The 22434-nt window shown below is 41.3% G+C and overlaps 1 protein-coding gene across 5 annotated transcripts in view; it reads right to left on the bottom strand.

Annotated features, from left to right (window-relative positions):
- CSNK1D (casein kinase 1 delta) overlaps window positions 1-22434 on the bottom strand; it is an 81194-nt gene that overhangs the window by 42140 nt on the left and 16620 nt on the right. For all 5 annotated transcript variants that reach the window (XR_005288807.2, XM_038371435.1, XM_038371438.2 and 2 more), the window contains exons 3-7: window positions 8721-8831; window positions 7336-7484; window positions 6607-6835; window positions 5498-5668; window positions 1359-1507 (exon numbers count right to left, since the gene is read on the bottom strand). Coding sequence is in view for 4 of the 5 variants with exons in the window: in XM_038371435.1 (XP_038227363.1) it covers window positions 1359-1507; window positions 5498-5668; window positions 6607-6835; window positions 7336-7484; window positions 8721-8831 (809 nt within the window). In the remaining variant the exon portion in view is untranslated. The remainder of the gene's footprint in view (window positions 1-1358; window positions 1508-5497; window positions 5669-6606; window positions 6836-7335; window positions 7485-8720; window positions 8832-22434) is intronic.

Here is a 22434-nt window from a genome sequence, read left to right as displayed (position 1 = left end):
GCCTAAACCATGTGCCTGATTGCCTCAGAAACCTCTGCCACCACTTTACCCACATTTGACTTTCCAACACCAAACTGGTTTGCCTCGGAGGTGTAGCAGTCTGGGGGTAGCCAATTTCTAGATGGTTACAGCGACCTGCTTCTGGACCAGTAAGGGTGGCTTCATGCATGTCTTTACTCTAGTGGGTTGGGGAAACTGTTCACTAAATTCCAGAAACAGCTTTCTTCATGCAAAAGTTCTGGAACCACTGCTGGTCATCCCAGGTCTGCATGATGATGTGATTCCATCAGTGTGTTCTTGTGGCCCTGCGCCAAAAGCACTAGTCTACATAGGGGGCATCAGCAGCTATATGGAATGTCATGAACAGCCTTAGCCAGTGAGAGGTCTGCCATGCCTGGGTACTCCCTCTCCTACTCCTCGTGGTCCATCAATCTCTTTCAGTTGCTTTTGGTGGGCCAAAAAACACTGCCACAATGTCCACCAGCGGCTCACGGAAGCTCTGCCCGTTTCCTGACACAGGAGTGAAAACAAAAGCAAAGTAAGTTCTTGAAAAGGATCTTCCTCCATGATGCTGAGACCACACAGACCAAAAAGACGGATAGGCAAGACATGTTGGTGGGATGTTCAAACTTGCAGGGTGGATGGTCAAGTTTTCCCACAGTGCACTACAGTAAAAGGGCTAGAGCAGCTACATTTCAGGAAGGCACCAGGGAGTCTGGGATGTGGCTGGTTTGACTCAGGTCTGTGCGCTGCAGTATGGATCCTGGAGCCCCAGGTTCAAGCTCAGGTTAGAAAAATCTTAATATAAGGTTAACAATCAATCAGTGTAGACTAACTCTGGACTTGCACTGCAGTGCAGACATACTATGATCCCAGAGAGTGACAGAAATTAGATTTTCGACGTAAAGAATTAAATGTAACATTTTCACCTACAAGTTAAGGAATAAATTTACTAGAGAGTTTCAATAGTGATCTCATTTGAAAATTAACATCTTGCCACATATTAATTCATAATGGGAAGTTCCAATTCCCCTTAAGATTTTATTCTTAGTGTAAGGAATGTACTAGTTGATTTGAACATCTCCGTATTTCTTCAAGCCAATGCCCTCTCTTTCTTTACTAAAGAAATGAAAAGGCACTGTAGAAAATCATCTTCAAGCTTTCAGACTGCACTCAAACACCAAAACAAAGCTGGGCCCCCACAAATGTTGTTTGAACACATGGAGTCTTGGGTAACACAGTCAAAATATACACTGTTAGGAAAGAAATCAAACTTAAAATATATAGCAGCTATCCTAAATAGAAGAATTTGATTCTTCCAATGGCCTCTGATTAAGTCAGCAATTTTCTCTACTTACAAATTTGAGCATGTTCCAGTCAAATACATAGTCATAGGAGAAGCCTTGTCGGTGGAACAGGTTTCTGAATAACTGTCTTAGATAAGAATAGTCTGGTTTGTCATCAAAACGCAAAGAGCGGCAGAAATTCAGGTATGTAGCAAACTCAGCTGTAACAAGAGAAATCTAGTTTACTAGCTTCATATTTACTTTTAAATAATTGTTCCAAAATTAATGTACTGTTTTCTGGGATAGTACAGTTTTATCATCCTTTTCTACATGTAACACTATCTTCCCAACAATTCCTTCAGACACATCAAGCAAACAAAAAGATGCAGCACCATTTTATTTGCTAAGCTATTAATTTTTCCTGGGGCAACTGCAATATTTACACTGCCAAGTCTACAGAAATTCTAAAGCCTAAATACATTAAGATTTGGTTCAAGGATATAAATGTCACAGAATCCCCTAAATGAAAAGAAAAATCAAAACCATAATGCTGGGATTTGGAGGAGACAGTACTGTGTCTCAATGGCACGGAGATAGGGTGGAGCAAGGAAATGGTAGAAAATAAACTACTGAATAGACTCCATCTAAAAAGATGTAGGCATCAAAGGAAGGATGTGTGTGATATTCCATATTTCATCATCTATCACACAGGAGGTAGAGACCCCACATGCCAGCAGCAGAGAACATGATCTGAGGGAAGAGTTCCCACCAAAACAGCTAAAGGTGGGAGGGGAAAGAACAGGTTAGACTCCTACAGTAGCAATGAGGACAGTGGACAGGAAAGACCGTCTTATTTTGTGTGTGCCATTCACTGCTTCTGAATTTATATTGTACTTCTCAGGATAGGGCCAGTCTCTATTTATGTAAAATTCCATGGAAGAGTATTCAATTTTGCTATTGGACACATCTATGTATTTAAAATGCAAAATGTGGCATAGCCTGCATCCACATAAAGGCAATAAACATGGGGAACGTTTAAAACATTGAATAAGCCACAATGAAATCACGTCAAGTATCGGGGGTAGCCGTGTTAGTCTGTATCCACAAAAACAACAAGGAGTCCGGTGGAATCATGTAGTGTTTTGGATTTTTTAATACCTTAAACGTTTGGGCTTTTTAATATATAGGCTGTCAATTAATCACAGTTAACTCGCGATTAACTCAAAATAATTTATCACGATTAATCGCACTTATAAACAATAGAATACCAATTGAAATTTATTAAACATTTGGATTTTTTTCTACATTTTCAATATTGATTTCAGTTACAACACAGAATACAAAGTGCACAGTTCTCATTTTATATTTTTTATTACAAACATATGTACTGAAAAGTGATAAAAAATAGTTTTCAGAGTATTTTTCAATTCACCTCATACAAGTACTGAAGTGCAATCTCTTTATCGTAAAAATGTAACTTACGAACGCAGATTTTTTTTTTGGTTACATAACTGCACTCAAACAAAACAGTATAAAACTTTAGAGCCTACAAGACCATCCAGTCCTACTTCTTATTCTGCCAATCGTTAAGACAAACAGGTTTGTTTACATTGACAAGAGATATTGCTGCCTGCTTCTTATTTACAATGTCACCTGAAAGTGAGAACAGGTGTTCACTCGAATGGCACTTCTGTAGCTGATGTTGCAAGATATTTACATGCCAGATATGCCAAACATTCATATGCCCCTTCATGCTTGGGCCACTATTCCAGAGGACATGCTTCCATGCTGATGATGCTCGTTAAAAAAATAATGCATCAATTAAATTTGTGACTGTACTCCTTCGGGGGATAATTGTACGTCTCCTGCTCTGTTTTACCTTCATTCATTTCACGTTATAGCAGTCTCGGATGATGACCCAGCAAATGTTCGTTTTAAGAACACTTTCACAGCAGATTTGACAAAAGACAAAGAAGGCACCAATGTGAGATTTCTAAAAATAGCTACAGCACTCGACCCAAGGTTTAAGAATCTGAAGTGCCGTCCAAAATCTGAGAGGGATGAGGTCTGGAGCATGCTTTTAGAAGTATTAAAAGAGCAACACTCTGATGCGGAAACTACAGAACCCAAACAACCAAAAAAGAAAATCAACCTTTTGCTGGTGGCATCTGACTCAGATGATGAAAATGAACATTCGTCAGTCTGCACTGCTTTGGATCGTTATCAAGCAGAACCCATCATCAGCATGAAAGCATGTCCTCTGGAATGGTGGTTGAAGCATGAAGGGACATATGAATCTTTAGCACAGGAATTCTCAAACGGGGGTTATGACCATTCAGGTGGTTGCGATGTTATTACGTGGGGGGGTTGCAAGCTGTCAGCCTCCATCCCACGCCCCACTTTGCCTCCAGCATTTATAATGGTGTTAAATATGTTTAAGAGTGTTTTTAATTTATAAGGGGGGGGTGTCACACTCAGAGGCTTGCTATGTGAAAGGGTTCACCAAGACAAAAGTTTGAGAACCACTGCTTTAGCACATCTGGCATGTAAATATCTTGCAACACCAGCTACAACAGTGCCATGCGAATGCCTGTTCTCACTTTCAGGTGACATTGTAAACAAGAAGCAGGCAGCATGATCTCCTGAAAATTGTAACCAATCTTGTTTGTCTGAGTGACTGGCTGACTAAAAAGTAGGACTGCGTGGACTTGTAGGCTCTAAAGTTTTACATTGTTTTACTTTTTAATGCAGTTATTTGTCTGTACATAATTCTACATTTGTAAGTTCAACTTTCATGATAAAGAGATTGCACTACAATACTTGTATGAGGTGAACTGAAATATACAATTTTTTGTTTTACAGTGCAAATATTTGTAATAAAAAATATAAAGTGAGCACTGTACACTTTGTATTCTGTGTTGTAACTGAAATTAATATATTTGAAAAAGTAGTAAACATCCAAACGTATTTAAAATAAATGGTATTCTATTGTTAAGAGCACAATTCTTTTTTTAAGTGCTTGACAGCCCTAGTGTGCGTGTGTGTGTGTACGTACACACACAAGGACTACACCCTCCATGCAATAAATTATATATACAATTATACATATACACAGTGGCAGAGTTAACGTTCCTTGAGAACTTTAGACTGCAAGATTCCCCTTTTTTATATTTTCAACCATAATGTTGCATTCACATTGCATTTAATTTTAAGGAAACAAAGCTGACAACTTGAACGGTACAGAGAAGATAGATTGGGATCTTCTGTTGCCTCTTGTAACACAAGAACAAAGGGACGTTCAATTAAATTGAAAGGTGGCACAAGTCAAAACATATGAAAAAAAAAACCTTTTTCACACCACTCCAACTGTCTAAGTGTCACCACAGGCAGTTGTTGAGGCCAGGAACTTAGCAAGATTCAAAGACTGGACATTTATACAGCTAACAAAAATGTTCACATTTTTAGTTAATGATAAAACAAACTGTGAAAGAGATTAAACCTCGTGTGTCAGGGTTTAAATCAATTTTTAACTGCTGGAGATTAGGAAGATAACTAAATTTTTCGGGGAATGGGCAGCATGACTGGGCAGATCAAATGTGGGGGAAAACACCGGCCTAACATAAGGTTTCTTGCATCTTCCTCTGAGGCATTTGGTGTTGGCCACTGTCAGAGACAGGATACTGGATCAGATGGACCATATAGTCAATCCAGTATGGTAATTTCTATTTTCCATGTTCCCACGTACAGCAGGTGCTATTGGTGCATCTGACTTTGCAATCCAGCCCATTCAAACAAAGGGATGAATACCTGGAACAGGTCAACTCCTATAAATAATTATTTTTGTCTATCTTCATACAGCACAGCATTTTTACAACAGCACAAAGTATGATTAAAAGTACAGAGTCAGGAGACCTGGAGAGACAGCTTTCAAACCCAAAGTCCCAGTGAATGCACATTCAAAAAAAATATAAAATTGAAGGTGAGGAGAGCTGGTCAAGGGACAGAGAGGAGTCCTGACAAGCAAGTGTGATGTCTATGTACATAAACATTTAGCCCATCATGGAGTTTGATATGCTTATTTATGAACAGATGTCAAACTAATCACTAAATTAATATAGCTTAAAACTTAAATAGTAATAGAACCTACCATTCAATGTCAAGTAAAAAAAAAAAGCTAACTTTGTCAATACACCATCAAAAGGATAACTTACAAGGATATCCTTTACACAAAACCTCAATGGGTGTAGACATTTTCTTTTCACTGATACGTTCATATTTCTGTCTTTTTGTTGCTGCCTTCAGTCCCTGCCACGGGAGGGAGCCCAGGTTAAAATACATCAGTACATAGCCCAAGGACTCCAAGTCGTCTCTACGAGACTGCTCTACAAGAGTATAAAAGTGGAGTTGTTAGATTTGATGTTCTGATGTGAAGGTACAAAAATGTTTATGCCAAAAACTGTCACTGAAAGCCTTACAAATACATAATATATGGCTAAAGGTCAAAAAAGTCCATCTTAAACTTGCCAATAATTAGAAACAGGTATCCCTCTTGCAGTTATGCAAAAACTTGCTAATTCCTTGGAACCATTAGTTTCCTGCTTTTATTCCTACCTGCAGACATAAGCCTAAAGAAATCACACACCTAAGCCCAAGTTAATTGCACATACCAGGGGCCCCCTTGCATTCCTCCATTTCCCACCACAAGTTCCCTGTGTGCCACATTTCCAATACATCTCTGTAACCCACCTTTATTCCAAAGGTGTTAAGTGCACCCCCATGCTTCCCGCCCACCCCCACTATTGTTATTTCTTTTCTTTCTAACTGGGATTCAGGGTTTCAACATCTTAAACTCTATTGGGAGGATGGCCAGAAATGAGATGGGGTATTATGTTGGAAAGTGTTAAATGGTTCTTATCAATCAGTTATTTGAGTTATAGACAATTGCAGAGGTGTCTGAATTTGTGGCTCTCCTAAATAGGAGGCAGGGACTCTGTGTGCCTCTCCTCCCTCCACATTTGCACCTTTTCAGTTTTCTAATTTCCCCCCAAACATCAGCAGGGTTCTGCATATTGTTGCCTAAAATATTTCCTGAAATTTTAGAATTTAATGGATGCAGCATTCAAGTTATTGCATGACAAATAAGCGCATCAAATTGAGTGTAAGCCTTGCAAGCTCAGCCAATAGTACATACAAATGCATCAGCTACAAAAGAATATCTGCTTGCTAAAAGAATTTATCCAGACTGTATATTTCATTAACTGAAGACTCAAAATGACAGATACATATTTGCTAGACAGAAAACTATCTTCCTCCAGCTCACCGATTCCAAGATGAGTGTTTATAGATGCATAACGGGCAGTTCCTGTTAAGTTTTTATTTTCACGATATGGAATGTGCTGGTGAGTTCGAGCATCCCGATACTTCTTGGCTAACCCAAAGTCTATTATGTAGACCAGATTGCCTTTCTTTCCCAAACCCATCAGGAAGTTATCAGGTTTTACATCTCGGTGGATGAAGTTCTTAGAGTGGATATATTCAATTCGACTAATCTGGATACAGAGAAGAAATTAATTCAAGAGACATTGTACATGAATTTCTGTTACTAGAAACAGTCTTAAAAACTAATTTCCTTACCTGTTTTATCATTTAAAATATCAGATTATTAAAAGAAATGGATTTTACAAACAGCTTACTTTTCACTATATTGTTTTCATATCTTCTCCAGTTCCCTCACCTTAGTAAATTTCACTTTCTGGCTCTTTTGCACTAGCACAATGTAACAATGTCTAGATAGTAAACAATTCAGAAGACTATTTAAATTCCAATAAAAACTGTTTTAAATTTAAACATTCATCAAAATTATTGATTTAAAGTTTTGCATTTACAAAAATAAACCTAATTTTGAGTGTTACAACCTTTAAAAGAGATCACAAACCCCACCCACCCACCTCTGAATTCCTGAAAAGGGATATAGCTGAGTAAACTCTCTTTGAAAACCTTAATATGACAAGTAGATTTCATCATCAAGAGCTTGAAAGCAATTTCCTACCATTTGGTCAGCAAGCAACAGGACTGTCTTCAGACTGAATTTCCTTGAACAAAAATTGAATAGATCTTCAAGACTTGGTCCCAACAACTCCATCACCATTACATTATAGTCTCCTTCAGCTCCACACCATTTAATTGTGGGAATACCCACTAGAACAGAGAAAAATAGTTTATTCACAGTGCTTTTTATCTGAGTTTCTATAGGTCATCAACATGGATCTCCAAGACCCTTAAAAAGATTTAAACACCACATTATTCTGTAAAATTTTAAATATTCCCAATGAGGGCTATTTTGTGTTTCCAGTGATATATAATATTTTACACTATGTAAAGGATTTTTGAGAACATAAACCTAAGATTCTGCAGAAGGACTAACAAAATTTCTAACAGTAATTTATAATTTATATCTAAACTAACATCCTCCTCTTTCAAAAAATAACTGACATGCATATTGTGCTTAGCATGTAATCCCATGCATTGGTGCTTTGTTGGATCAGGGCCTTAGACAACATTTCACATATTCATACAGTCCCTGTAAGGGGTAAATAGCTCCATTATACAGATGGGGAGCCTGTGACAAGTAAGTGACGGAGGCAAAGTGACAGAGAGTGTGCTTGTCAGAACAAGCTTTAGAACTCAATTTCCTGGTTTCCAGAACCATGATCATGTCACAATAAAAACATTTATCTGGGCTTAGTGTTTGAAATGGATTTTATTTATTTATTTGAGGCAGTTAACAATAAAACTAAGTTAACTATATGTTTAGGCCCCAAACCTCTGTTGGGATCAGCTAACATAATCCTCTGTGCCGGGGCAGATTCCACTGAAGTCAATAAGACGTCAGTATTTTTACCTACCATAGGCTGGCACGTGGTGGCTTCTAAAATTCATGTCCTACTCTGCTACTCCTTGTCTTAGGAGGTCAAAATTATTTAAGAAGTGAGGGAATTCTCCCAGTCTAGTTCTAAGAAGCTAAAAAACCAGAAGTGAGAATACTAGCAGTTGGCATCTTTAGGTTGTTGTTTTTTTTTCCTGTTTATATAAATTTGTGTGTGTTCTGTCTGAAGGTAATTTTTGGAGGTAAAAACTTGACATTTTATAAAAATTCAAAATATTTAAGATGGAAGAACATCAGAAAAATTTAAAAGCTGAGAACCACCTCTTTTAAACTTTTAAAAAACTGAATGTAGAAAAAGAGCAAATTTTTAACGTTTTTCTGAGTTGTGTTGAATAGATTAGTGAATAATAGTGGTGGGGGCAAATCCTCGAACACAGAAAAACTGAAGGAAACCTCCCTCATCTCCAAAAGGGAACCTGAACACTAACATATCTGATACCTATGAACACAGACAAAAATACTCTTAATAGACAGAAACTTAAGTTTACCTCCTCCCTGCATCATTTTGTAGATTTTACTCTCTATGTGGAGCTGAGGATGCTTGGTTTTCACACATTCCAATTTGATGGCAACCTCTTCACCAGCAGCAATGTCTGTTCCTAAAAACAGAAAAGGACAATCGATATAGAAAAGCAAGATATTTCTTTCCAAATGTGTTTCCTGTATGGAAATTGATAATTTCAATTAAACAAGACACTGACAAACTGTTCTATAATGATCATATGACAGACTGATAATATCCTGAGTGAATCTTATGGAATTAAAATAAACTTACTGAATTAAGTTAAACCATATTGAGTTAGGGTTAACATTTTTGGAGTATATTGTATTAAAAATGCTATTGTATATGTGTTATTGTGACACTGTATGTACCTTCTCTAATAGGGAGGGGGATGCTAATCTAGTTCCTCCATTATTTGTCTTTTGAAGCAATACCATGGAGAGGTACCCATATCCTAGTTCAAACTGGATTCTCCATTAACCAACAGACAACTAAAGGGTTTTTGGATAAATAGGCTGGTTATAAACTGGTCCATGACAGAGGACCCCAATCCTTAGGGTAGGGTTGGAAGGACTTGGCCTACTGAGGCCTCATGAGACTGGGTGCTTATTCTAAGCTGAAGCTGTGATGAACTGGTAACCAAAAAGAATCCCATGGGGTTGGGAGGCAGAGGTTGTTGAAGGACTGCTCCTGCCAGAATCTACATGAGGGTGAACTTTGGTAAGCTTATTAACGTTCATATAGGTTCTTTTATTGTTTTTATTGTTTTCTCTGTAATGCTTTTTAACTTAAGAATAATGTGGGCTTGAATAGGAAGTGCTGTGTGGTACCTTATAACTTTAGCAATTGTACCCGTTAACTGTTTCTGATGAGAAAGCAAGTAGGTGTTCTTGGGAAACCTGTTTGTGCTGGGAACAACAGTGAAGGCAGGAACTTCCCATTCTTGGTTCTGGTATTACTACAGTTTCTAACCCAATATTAGAAGCGTCAGTGTATAACTGAAATGTTTTATCAAAATTATGTTTGATCAAAACAGGCCTTTTCTTTGTAAGGTTCATTATGGAAGTAACAATATCATTGAATCCCTTTACAAACACAAGGTAAAACTCGGTTAGACCAATAGTAGATTGGATCTGCTCTTGCAGCATAATTCCTGTATGTTTCATATTATCTTGCCATGAGCCAAAGAAAATAGCTAATTTATTCATACAAGCTCTGGCAAATGTTTGGAGCCCAATTAACATCAAGTCAATGTAGATATTAATGTTCTCCATAGCATAGGAATCTTGGCATTTAGCCAGAAAAGCAATACGGTAATGTGCCTCAGTTTCCCTTTTTATACAGCACATTAGATTTGAAATGTCTTTTCTGCTGAGAAAAGTTCCAAGACTGGTTATAGGCGCTAACTTTGAAATATCAGTATAACAAGGCCTTTTAACATAAAGTGGGTTCTTACGTATCACTCTTAACATGTTCAAGGGTTTTTCCAAAAGATTAGGCACATCGTATATTTTTACAGTTCTTGGTATCAGCCACACATTAGTTACAAGACATTAGCACTAATATTAACATCAAATCTATTATGAGCATATATTTACAAACATTTTTGTCATGCCATGCCTTTGGCTCAATACCATTGGGGTTTTGGCATTTTAGGGTTAACCTGTGGCTTCCATTTGCAAGATTAAGTTTTTCCCTTCCTCCCTGTTCCAGAGGGTCAAAATCTGAGCTCTCTTGTTTAACAGAATCCATTGGCTGGCTGGGTGTGTCCTGTTTGCTAACAGCTACAGGTAAGTCTTTCTCCCCTCAGTCAGTCAAATAATTTACAACAACAGATACTAGCTTGTTTACTCGTTTTCAGATTCTTAACCTTTACCAATTCCAAGGATGGACTCAGTCTTAAAGAGATACTATTCATTTTCACTAGCATGTTGGAAGGACAAGAGAACCTTGAGTCTATTACCAACCTCTGCTTTCACATGGAATCAGATGTTGAATCCACTTTGGCCTGGGCTACGCTGCGGGGGGAGTTTAAACTAAGATACGCAACTTCAGCTACGCAAATAGCGTAGCTGAAGTCAAAGTATCTTAGTTAGACTTACTGGCTGTCCTCACGGCAGTGAGTCGACCGCGGCGCCTCCCCCATCGACTCTGCTTACTCCTCCTGCTGAGGTGGAGTACAGGCGTCGATTCGGGGATCGATTTATCGCGTCTAGATGAGATGCGATAGATCAATCACTACCCGCATATCCGGCGGGTAGTGTAGACATACCCTAAGAGACTACAAGACATATCCAAAGTATCTCGAGATGAGAGTTTACCTGCCATCCACTGTATTCGAGAGATTAACAGCACTGCTGTCCTGCTCTGTAGATTCAGCTACCCAGCCCTCCCTCTGAACCTGAGGCAGAAACTGTTCATTTATAGAATCAACATGGAGACATTCCTGTCCTAACAACAGTGTCCTCCCAACAAGTTGGTTATCATAGGGCTGGTCAAATTCCCTGACAATCTTCATTCCATTTAAAACCTTCTCAAAGCTATCCACACTGTTAGTGGGTAACAGTTAAACCAACTTCATGCTCTCCTTATGCCCTGGTCATAATATCAACCTCATTAAACAGAGTTGTCATATCTTTACTCAGCAACACACTAGGAACAGGCAAAATAGAAGCACCAGAATTGCCTGGCCCCTGGGACTTTGTTATGACAATAACTGGATATGACCTAGTAACAATGTCATTCTCCCTAGGAAACAAACTTAGGAACATTTTCTTCCTGAGCTTCAGTTGAATCCAGAACCAACTCTGGTACAACTGATAAATTTTCAACCACCATAGGATGACGAGCTTCAGACAAACAGCTAGAGAGACACACTTTTGCAGCAGGCACACTGCTATTCTTAACAGACAAACAATTGGAGAGATCCTTTCCTTGTCCCAGCACCCATGGCTGGTTTCACACACATACTTGGAAATTGGGACAGCTTCCTTAACAGGCAAGTTGCCACTCCCAATAGATAAACTGCTATTCTCCACAGATAGTGTCTCATTATACTGAGCTACTTTAAGCAAATCACTTTTATCTTGTTCAGGCTCACTTTCACAAGCTTTACTAGCCAACAATCCATCACCCACAAACAATCTACCCTTTTCTTCCTCAACTAGGGCTTCAAAATTACCATCAACTTTAATCTGCTCTAGAGAAACATTTTCCTGACCAATGAGTTCTCTCTGTGCTTTATCTAATTCCAGATTCTTTTCTGAGATATTAGACAGACATTCAGAAACTTCATTCACAGACAAACAGCTATTTTCCACCTTAGCCAGATTAGAGTCACCCTCTCCCTGGTCACAGCATAATGGGTTAAAACACAAACAACTTCTTAGTCTCAAACAACATACCAACATTGTTATAAACTGGACTTTCAAGAGGATATAGTTTCTGCTGTTCTTCCATTGCTTTTTTTGATTTGGAGCTTAAGTTTGTCCACTTCTGTTTCAGCTTGCAGCACTTCCATTTGCCTTCTGTAAGCTTCTTTGGCTCTCTACAGCTTGCTTTTCTTGCATTCAAAGTTCTGCCAGTCTTTGTTCATGTTCGAGAAACAGGCTCTCTCTCAGGGTTTGTAGTCTGATTTCTTCTGCTGATGCCTTCTGGCTCATGGTCACTGATCTATAACCTTTAAAATTCTCAATATCAAATTTCAAATTTTGAATAGCGTGGGGATCTGATCCAAAGCTTAATTGACCTGGTTCTGTGGATCCTGCTGACTATGCCATTGTAACCTCGCCTTTGTGGGTCACAACTGAGAATACCAATTCAGGACAAACTGCTGAGAAATAGAGTGGACACACCCCAAAACTGGAGGTTATTCTCCCATGAGACATACCAAATCAGCAACAAAAGTACGCTTCTGTTTCACCACACTGGCTAACAAGAAGTCATAAAAGCAGTTTCCTTAGGCACTCCCTTATATCGCCACCAAAACCACTAGACTTAGAGATGAGCTGTTCTTTAAAACCAATCTCCTCAAATAAAAGGTTCTTCTGATCCCCAAGGACCAGTCACACACCCAGGTCAATATACAACTCAGATCTTACCCCAAAAATCACACTGTTGCTGATCTTTAGTACCTAAATTCTAAAGGTTTATTCATAAAAAGAAAGAAAGGTGAGAGTTAAAATCGGTTAAAGGAGTCAAATACAATAAATACAAAGTTCTTGGTTAAGGCTTGTAGCAGTGATGGAATAAACTGCTGGCTTGATAAGTCTCTGGTTGCTTCCAAATCATTGGAAGGACCTCAGTCCCTTGGTTAGAATGCTCCCTTTAGTATAAGTCCATAGTCCAGAGGAGGAGCAGGAAAGAGGCAAAATGGAGGTGTTTCCAGGGCCTTGTATAGCTTTTGCCATGTGGAGGGAAACGCATTGTTTCAAACAAAGCCCTCAGCAAAGCTAATGGAAAATCATAGGTGACAAAACAGCGTTTGGAGTCACATGGGTGAGTCACAGATCCATGCACGATTCCACTAAGGCCCTGTCTACACTGACAAGTTTCTGCGCAGTAAAGCAGCTTTCTGTGCTGTAACTCCCAAGGTGTACACACTGCCAAGCCACTTAGTGCACAGAAACCGCGCAGTTCCAGCACTGTAAAAAAAAACCACCCCAATGAGAGGCATACAGCTTTCTGTGCTGGGGCTACAGCACTGCGATGCCAGTGTAGACACCTAGGTCGATTACAGTGCTGTGATTGGCCTCCAGGAGGTGTTCCACAATGCCTGTTCTCACCTCTGGTCATCAGTTTGAACTCTACTACCCTGCCCTCAGGTGACCAACCATCATCCCCACCCCATAAATTCTTCTGGAATTTTTAAAGTCCCCTTCCTGTTTGCTCGGTAATGCATGCAGTGGTCTCACCACATCTTTTCAGATTGCCATGCCTGCTCCATGCACCAGGCGACCCCCCACTTGGAGCAATGCTGAGCTTCTGGACCTCATCAGCATTTGGGGAAAGAAGGCTGTCCAGTCCCAGCTGTGCTCCAGCTGTAGGAATGATGATACCTATGGACAGATTTCACGATGCATGACAGAAAGGGGCCAAGATCAGGACACACTGCAGTGCACGGTCAAAGTGAAGGAGCTGCGGAACGCCAACTACAAGGCGTGGGAGGCAAACACTGCTGCGCCCACGAGCTGCCGGTTCTACTAAGAGCTGGACGCGGTACTCGGCAGCGACCCCACCTCCACTTCCGAAGACGACTGTGGATACTTCGGTGGCTCGCGTGCCAGTCAAGAGTGGACCAAGCCAGAAGACGGAAATCTTGGACAAGGATGTGGAGGGTGACCCAGAGGCAGAGCATGACTCTGGGGTTAGATGCATGCATCCAGGAGCTCTTTTTTACCCCCGAGGAGGCTAGACAGTCACAGCTGTTGGATGTTGGCGAAGTGCAACAGGAGAGGAGGCTCCTGGTAAGTGGATTTGATTTTGGGAATCGCTGAAGCAAGCTGTTGGGGGCAGGCGGGTTGCAGAAAGCAGGCTTGTCTCCCACCGCATGCCTAGTCTGAGCAGCGGAACAGGCTGTTGATTGACTCCCTCACTTCACGTGAATCTGCCTCAGAGATCTCCAGGAAACTCTCATGGAGATGCTAAGCAATCCGCTGCTGACCCTCAGCAGAGAGATATCTTCCATAATGATCACATCCTGTGGAGAGTGTGGGGACAGGAATGATTATCAGGCCCCCCCTACAGTACTGGCTCCCCCCAAAGCCAAGTGCCCAGTGCACAGAAGGGTCAGGGAAGAGTGATTTACCTTGCCCCTGCGGCTACTCACCATTTTGGGGGTTTTGTGGCTCATGTGTGCTTGCCTGGGGTCAGCCAATTAGTGACGGTGTGAGAGTACTGGCTGTGTTTTAAATCACTGAATCAGTGCTGTGTGTGTTAAAAACAATACTGCTTCTGTAAAATGTTGCATTTAAACTTCACAGAGATGAGCTTGGGAGCCCCACCTCCCTCTTTTGTTACCGGCAGCTGAACGGCTGCACAAAATTAAAAAGCGGCCACGAAGAACTAAGGAGGACTTTTTGCGTGATGTTATGATGCACTCCGTGGCCGAGAAACAGGAATTGAAGGAGTGGCAGTACAGCGAGAAGAGGGACCGAAAGGAGAACGTGGCACGCCAGAATGAAGCCACGGAGCAGCTCTTAAATGTTATGGAGCGCCAAGCAGACACGTTCCAGGTCATACTAGATCTGCAAACTGAGCAGCTCCGTGTCCTCTCTCCTCTGCAGCTGCTGTCGCAAACTCTTTCCCATGCTCCCCCCAGACACCGCCAACAGACTCTTATCAACCTCCTGGCTCTAGTCTATACCTGTGGCATTCCACTCCTCCCCCATCACAATCCAGCACTGCAGACTCCCTCTACCCACTGCACTCAACACCCATCCCTCTGTAATTTGGCCCTGCTGAAGTACAGTCCCCGCTGCACTGTACTCCAAAGGAGAAGGTTGGATATGATCCCTGGACATACACAAATCTTTAGGTTTCAGAGTAGCAGCCGTGTTAGTCTGTATTCGCAAAAAGAAAAGGAGTACTTGTGGCACCTTAGAGACTAACAAATTTATTAGAGCATAAGCTTTCGTGAGTTACAGCTCACTTCATCGGATGCATTTCTTTAGCTGTCCTGGGACCTTCCCTTCCCCGATCCGCCTCACTGCTGATTTTTTTTTGTTTTGTTTGACTCTCTCCTCCAAGTGGTTTTTTTAATAAAAGATTGCTTTCAAACCAAATAATACTTTATTCTATTAATTGAAAGCAAACAAACAGAGCCCTGAAAAGCAACAGACAATTATGTTAAACCTTCATATTGCATCATAGAATTTCAGGGTTGGAAGGGACAGGAGGTGATCTAGTCCAACCCCCGCTCAGAGCAGAACCTAATCCCCAACTAAATCATCCCAGCCAGGGCTTTGTCAAGCCTGACCTTAAAAACCTCTCAGGAAGGAGATTCCACCACCTCCCTAGGTAACGTATTCCAGTGTTTCACCACCCTCCTCGTGAAAAAGTTTTTCCTAATATCCAACATAAACCTCCCTCACTGCAACTTGAGACCATTACTACTTCTTCTGTCATCTGATACCACTGAGAACTGTCTAGATCTATTGACTTTGGAACCCCCTTTTAGGTAGTTAAAAGCAGCTATCAAATCCCTCCTCATTCTTCTCTTCTGCAAATTAAATAATCCCAGTTCCCGCAGCCTCTCCTCATAAATCATGTGTTCCAGTTCCCTAATCATTTTTGTTGCCCTCCGCTGGATGTTTTCCAGTTTTTCCCACATCCTTCTTGTAGTATGGGGCCCAAAACTGGACACAGTACTCCAGATGAGGCCTCACCAATGCAGAATAGAGGGGAATAATAGCGTCCCTCAATCTGCTGGCAATGCTCCTACTTATACAGCCCAAATTGCTGTTAGCCTGAACACACTATTGACTCATATCCAGCTCCTTGTCCACCGTAACCCCTATGTCCTTTTCTGCAGAACTGCTGCCTAGCCACTCTGTCCCTAGTCTGTAGCAGTGCATGGGATTCTTCCTTCCTAAATGCAGGACTCTGCACTTGTCCTTATTGAACCTCATCAGATTTCTTTTGGCGCAATCCTCTAATTTGTCTAGGACCCTCTGTATCCTATCCCTACCCTCCAGCGTATCTACCACTCCTCCCAGTTTAGTGTCATCTGCAAACTTGCTAAGGGTGCAATCCACGCCATCCTCCAGATCATTACCAGCTGCCAATTAGACAAGGAGCCATTGATCACTACCTGTTGAGCCCGACGATCTAGCCAAGGTTTTCTGTCCACCTTATAAGACGTTCATCCAGCCTATACTACTTTAACTTGCTGGCAAGAATACTGTGGGAGACTAAATCAAAAGCTTTGCTAAAGTCAAGGAACAACATGTTCACTGCTTTCCCCTCATCCACAGAGCCAGTTAACTCATCGTAGAAGGCAATTAAGTTAGTCAGGCATGACTTGCCCTTGGTGAATCCATGCTGACTGTTCCTGATCACTTTCCTCTTGTCGAAGTGCTTCAAAATGGATTCCTTGAGGACCTGCTCCATGATTTTTCCAGGGACTGAGGTGAGGCTGACTGGCCTGTAGTTCCCCGGATTCTCCTTCTTCCCTTTTTTAAAGATGGGCACTACATTAGCCTTTTTCCAGTCATCTGGGACCTCGCCCGATCTCCACGAGTTTTCAAAGATAATGGCCAATGGCTCTGCAATCACATCCGCCCACTCCTTTAGCACCCTCGGATGCAGCGCATCCGGCCCCATGGACTTGTGCTCATCCAGCTTTTCTAAATAGTCCTGAACCACTTCTTTCTCCACATTGTCTGCACCAATCACAATCACCTCTTAGCTTTACAAGCACTGCACTCACGAGCACAGCAACAAATATTAGTGGCTTTCAGCTTCAAATTGCTGCCTCAAGGCATCCCTGATCCTTATGGCCCCGTGCTGCGCCCCTCTAATAGCCCTGGTATCTGGTTGTTCAAACTCAGCCTCCAGGCGCTGAGCCTCTACAGTTGAGCCCTGAGTGAAGCTTTCACCTTTCCCTTCACAATTATGGAGCATATGGCACAAGGCTATAAGCATAAGAATATTGTCATTGGCCAGGTCCAGCTTCCCATAGAGACAGCACCAGCAGGCCTTTAAATGGCCAAAAGCACACTCAACAGTCATTTTGCACTTGCTCAGCCTGTTGTTGAACTGCTCCTTGCTGCTGTCAAGTTGCCCCCTGTATGGCTTCATAAGCCACGGCATTAAGGGGTAGGTGGGGTCTCCCAGGATCACAATGGGCATTTCAACTTCCCCTACGGTGATCTTCTGGTCTGCAAAGAAAGTCCCTAAAAGATGCTTACGTCATGCACCTTTCTGGACCAGCCTGCGTTAATGTCTGTGAAAAGCCCATGGTGATCCACAAGTGGCTGGAGAACCACTGAGAAATACCCCTTGCGATTAATGTACTCAGTGGCTAGGTGGTCTGGTGCCAGAATTGGAATATGCATGCTATCTATCACCCCTCCACAGTTAGGGAAGTCTATTTGTGCAGAGCCATCCACAATGTCACGGTCTTTCAGAGCAGGATGCAATTAATGGCCCTGCACCCTTCTGTCAACATGAGTCCAATGGTCGACTTTCCCATTCCGAACTGGTTAGCGACCGATCGGTAGCATCTGAAGTAACCAGCTTCCACAGTGCAATCACCACTTGCTTCTCCAATGGCAGGGCAGCTCTCATTCTCCTGTCCTTGCGCCGCAGGCCTGGAGCAAACTCATCTTACAGTCCCATGAATGCGGCCTTCCTCATCCAAAAGCTCTGCAGCCACTGCTCATCATTCCAGACATGCATCACAATGTGATCACTCAGCCCTTATTTCCCAAGCCCAAAAGCAGCGTTCCACTGTGGTCAGCACTTACGTGAAAGCCACAAGCAATCTCATGTCATAGCTAGTACGCGTGGCGAGATCAATGTCGCTCGCACTCCTCTTGTCTCTGTAGTTTAAGCAATAACTCCACTGCCAATCGTGATGTGCTGGTCAGAGTGAGCAGCATACTGGTCAACAGTTCGGGATCCATTTCTGCAATTCCTGAAGAGGCTGGGTGCGCAGTACACAAACCACTGAAAGATGGCACCAAATGTGAACAGAAGCACAGGGATTGCTGGGATGCGAAGCAATGCATCACGGGGCACTGGGCCCGTGGACCCAGGATGCCCCATGTCCCACGACCCCCTCCATCTTTCCACAACTCTTAGCAGCACAAGAGGAAGAAATGCTCTGTGGGATAGCTTCCCAGAGTGCAATGCTCCAGATACCACTGCAAGTGCTGCAAGTGTGAACACACTATTGCGCAGGGAGCTGACAGTGTGAACACACAACAGTGGTTCCCTTCAGTGCTCTCTGAGCGGGCTCTAACTCTGCCAGTGTAGACATGCCCTTAGACATAGTAGGAAGCCATTACCTATAGCCCAGACAGAACATTCACAGGAGAGTCCATTCAGTGTAGATAGGCATCTTCTGTTGTGAGTTAAGTGTCCTTTTAATGAGCCACTTAATTTGAATAGTCCCTTCAAGATGTGCAAGCTATTTATCTTGCGGGCATTACCTCAGGAGCAAACATTTGAAATTCAGGTATAGAGCCAATACTCATAACTTAAAATTCAAAAATGATACATGCATACAAATAGCATAATTATATTCAGCGAGTCATAACCTGTCCATAGACACCTTACTTGACAACCTTTGTACAAGATTTGTTGCAAATATATAAACAGTGGTTGCAACAATGATCTATATGGTCATATTTTAATCAGATGTCACACTGTGCATCCCAGAAAATACTCTGGTCAGAAAGGAGAGGGATGTGGCTCTCCTCCCAAGGTAGGCAACAGCTGGGGAGCTGGAAGCATGAGCATCAATAATGGTGCAGTTTTTCCCTGAACTGTGACAGATCAATTAACTTTATTTTTTTAAATTTAGCTCTCTAATATTCTCTACTTATATTTTTGCCAAGATTGTCATGGCAGGAAAATATGGAAAAGTAAGCATCACTAATTGTATCTTTAAACTCCAAAAATATTTCTGGTTTACCATTAAATTTAGATAGTTGAAAGATACTGAAACCTACGTAACACTGGTTTAAAGCCAATATGCATTAGATATTGAAAACTACAAAGTCAAAGGTTGCTATGCTACATTAAAGTCTACAAGTGGGTGGGTAAATCTTCTTTAGAGTGTAAACTCTGCACGTTTCAAAAATCCCATTATTTGTGGTCTATACATCATTCATTAATGTTTTAGGTATATACAGATTTATACCTCATGCTGCTACTGTACATGTCAATACAGGTTGAAACGAAAACTGTTGTTATCCGATTATGAACCATCTTCTCTGTTCCTCCTCTGGGTTAAGATATATTTCTATGAACCATTCTAGAATTCAGACCATCTAGAGGAAGAATAAATATCACCAGCTAATTTGTAGCCAACTCTCTATAAGATGGACCTGAACTGTGTTCTGAACAGGTAAAAAGCTTATCTTGATTTCTGGTGATAGAGTTCCACAGATCAAAGTCCTTCCTTTCCTTACTGGGATTGAAAGTTATACCTCAAGTTCTGTTATCTACAATGGCTTTGTTTCACTGATTGAAATAAAGGCAGTTTCTAGACAAGCTAGAACTTAGAGGTGAACCATCAGGATCTGGAAAAGCAGATCAGCAATTTGATGGAAAGCTAGTACAGGGCACCGAACAATGGAGTGATATGCTCGTAATCTGTCCCAATCAAAGAAAAACTGAAATTAGTATGTTGGATCAGCTGAAGTTACCATGAGGCCCCCACAGTCAACCCTAAGAAGACACTAGTGCCATATCAGTTAAAAAAAAAAAGCACTGACCACCATGGCTATGTCCCCATATGAATGGAAAGTCCTTCCTGATGACTGGATACTGAGGCTATATGTACACTAAAGCAGCTGCACCGCTATACTGCTTCTGATGAAGATCCTCTAAGCTGATAGAAAAGAGCTCTCCCTTTGTCTTAACTCCTGCCTCCGCGAGAGGCAGTAGCTATGTCGGTAGGAGAAGCTCCCCTGCTGACACAGCACTGTTCACACCGGTGCTTAGGTTGGTGTAGCTTACATTGCTCGGGTGTGGATCACACTCCTGAGCTATGCAAGTTATACTGAAGTAATTTGTAGTGTAGACATAGCCTGAAAAATACATTTCTAGCCAACTAGATGTCTAGGTGCAGCAATGAGTAAAGTAGGACCAAAACCACCATAGAAAGGCAGATAACTACTAACAGCAAAGAATATGTCTATACTGCAACGTCAGCCCAGGGTTTGAACTCAGGCTCAACCCTAACCCCCCCTTCCATCTACACACAAATCACACTAACCTAGGGTTCTGTCCCAGGATCCCAGGACCCCCACAGGGATGAAGGGTTTGAGCCCGAGTCAAATGGGGACCCAGGATTCAAGCCTTATTGCTTTGCAGTGTAGACACAGCCCCATTGGACTCATGCTTGGAGTCCACCAAGAGTATTCTACAATCCCACGGGCTGGTTTTCTTTCCCCCTGGACAGTCAAGTGTTCCCATGCTGCACCATGAATAGTGGGCAAGAGCAGACACATTTTGGGAGGGCACTAGAAAGTCTGGAATATGAGTGGTTGGACTTGGGACCGCATAATGCAGTGTAGACACTGGAGCCTAAATCAGGGACCCAGAGTTCAACAATTGCTAACCTGGGGTTACAAATTAGTGTAAATGTTCAAGCCCTAAATTAATAAGCCTATGGGTCTGCTAACTAGAATTCTACAAACCCTGGGCTTACACTACAGTGCAGACATACCCAAAGAAGTGTGTCTTGGACGTGGGGAGAAGTTATTCCTAGAAAGGAAATCTACTAAGTTAATTTTCAGTTCTCTGAGGGTATGTACTAAAAACCTGCAGCTGGACCACATCAGTTGACTTCGGCTTGTGGGGCTGGGCTAAAGGGCTGTTTAACTGCAGTGTAGATGTTTGGGCTCAGGCTAAAGCCCAGGCTCTAAGACCCTGAGAGGTGGGAGGGTCCCAGGGCATAGGCTACAGCTTGAGCCCAAACATCTACACTGCAATTATACAGCCCCTTAGTCCTAGACCTATGACCCCAAGTCAGCAGGCATATGCCAGCCATGGGTGTCTAACGGCAGTATAGACATACCGTGAGTGCCCATAGGGGACTTACACTACAGGAAAATAAGTTGTACAGCTTTCTCTGTTGAAAATAAGGTCAGCTCCATTATATTCTGTGGTATTCATTATAAAATACACAGTCATAAACTCATTAATTTACATACTAAAAGTCAAATCTTCCTCATCTGCTGAGGTCCTGTTCTGCAAGAGCAGCATGAAGAGATCTTAATCTACACCGAGAGCAGCTGTTGATAACTGGGGGAAGTGTTCAGTCACAGAAGGGAACGGGCTGGATTGATTTAAATCAAAACTACTTAAATACATGATTTAAATCACCAAGTGGAAAGCCTCGGTTTAAATAATTGAGTGCAATCAAGTTTCCCATGTGTACATAATTTTCTAAAGAAAGATGCATTCTTATTGGTTGATATAAACACTAAAACGTGTTTATTTACAATTCAATCACCCATTTAAACTATATTTGGTACATATTTTTGCTACTTAAGAAGGTACACTTATGTAAATTTATTTAAGCAATTATATATTTTAATATTTTCAGATTCTTATTAATTGTATATTTTAGTATGTTAGAAAATGGTAAATTATATATTGCTTATTTACTAGATAATTAAGTTTTTGCACATGATTTGTGTCAAGATGCATTAGTATAAGAGGAATTTAAACAAGCAAAAGAACATATAAAGTTTCTTGTTATTAAACAAAACAAGACCTTAATACCAGTATTAGATATTATTAAACAAAACAAGACCAGTATGTGACCTACTGTGCCATATTTATAAAGCTTGACCTCAAAAGTTATGTGGAAAAAAATCTACTCTTTAATTATATAAAAAAGATTTTGATAGAGGCTCATGGATTCAGCCCATTTTTCTATTTAAATGTTTTGAGAGAGAAATTTAGTCCCTAAAATATTTTATAATAAATTCAGATTTAATTTTGAACAGTTTTATTTTTAA

Source organism: Dermochelys coriacea, chromosome 14 (assembly GCF_009764565.3).
Source record: "Dermochelys coriacea isolate rDerCor1 chromosome 14, rDerCor1.pri.v4, whole genome shotgun sequence".
Lineage (NCBI taxonomy): Eukaryota > Metazoa > Chordata > Testudines > Dermochelyidae > Dermochelys > Dermochelys coriacea.
Note: the sequence above shows the minus strand (reverse complement) of the source record. Positions and strands in the feature narration are given on the sequence as shown.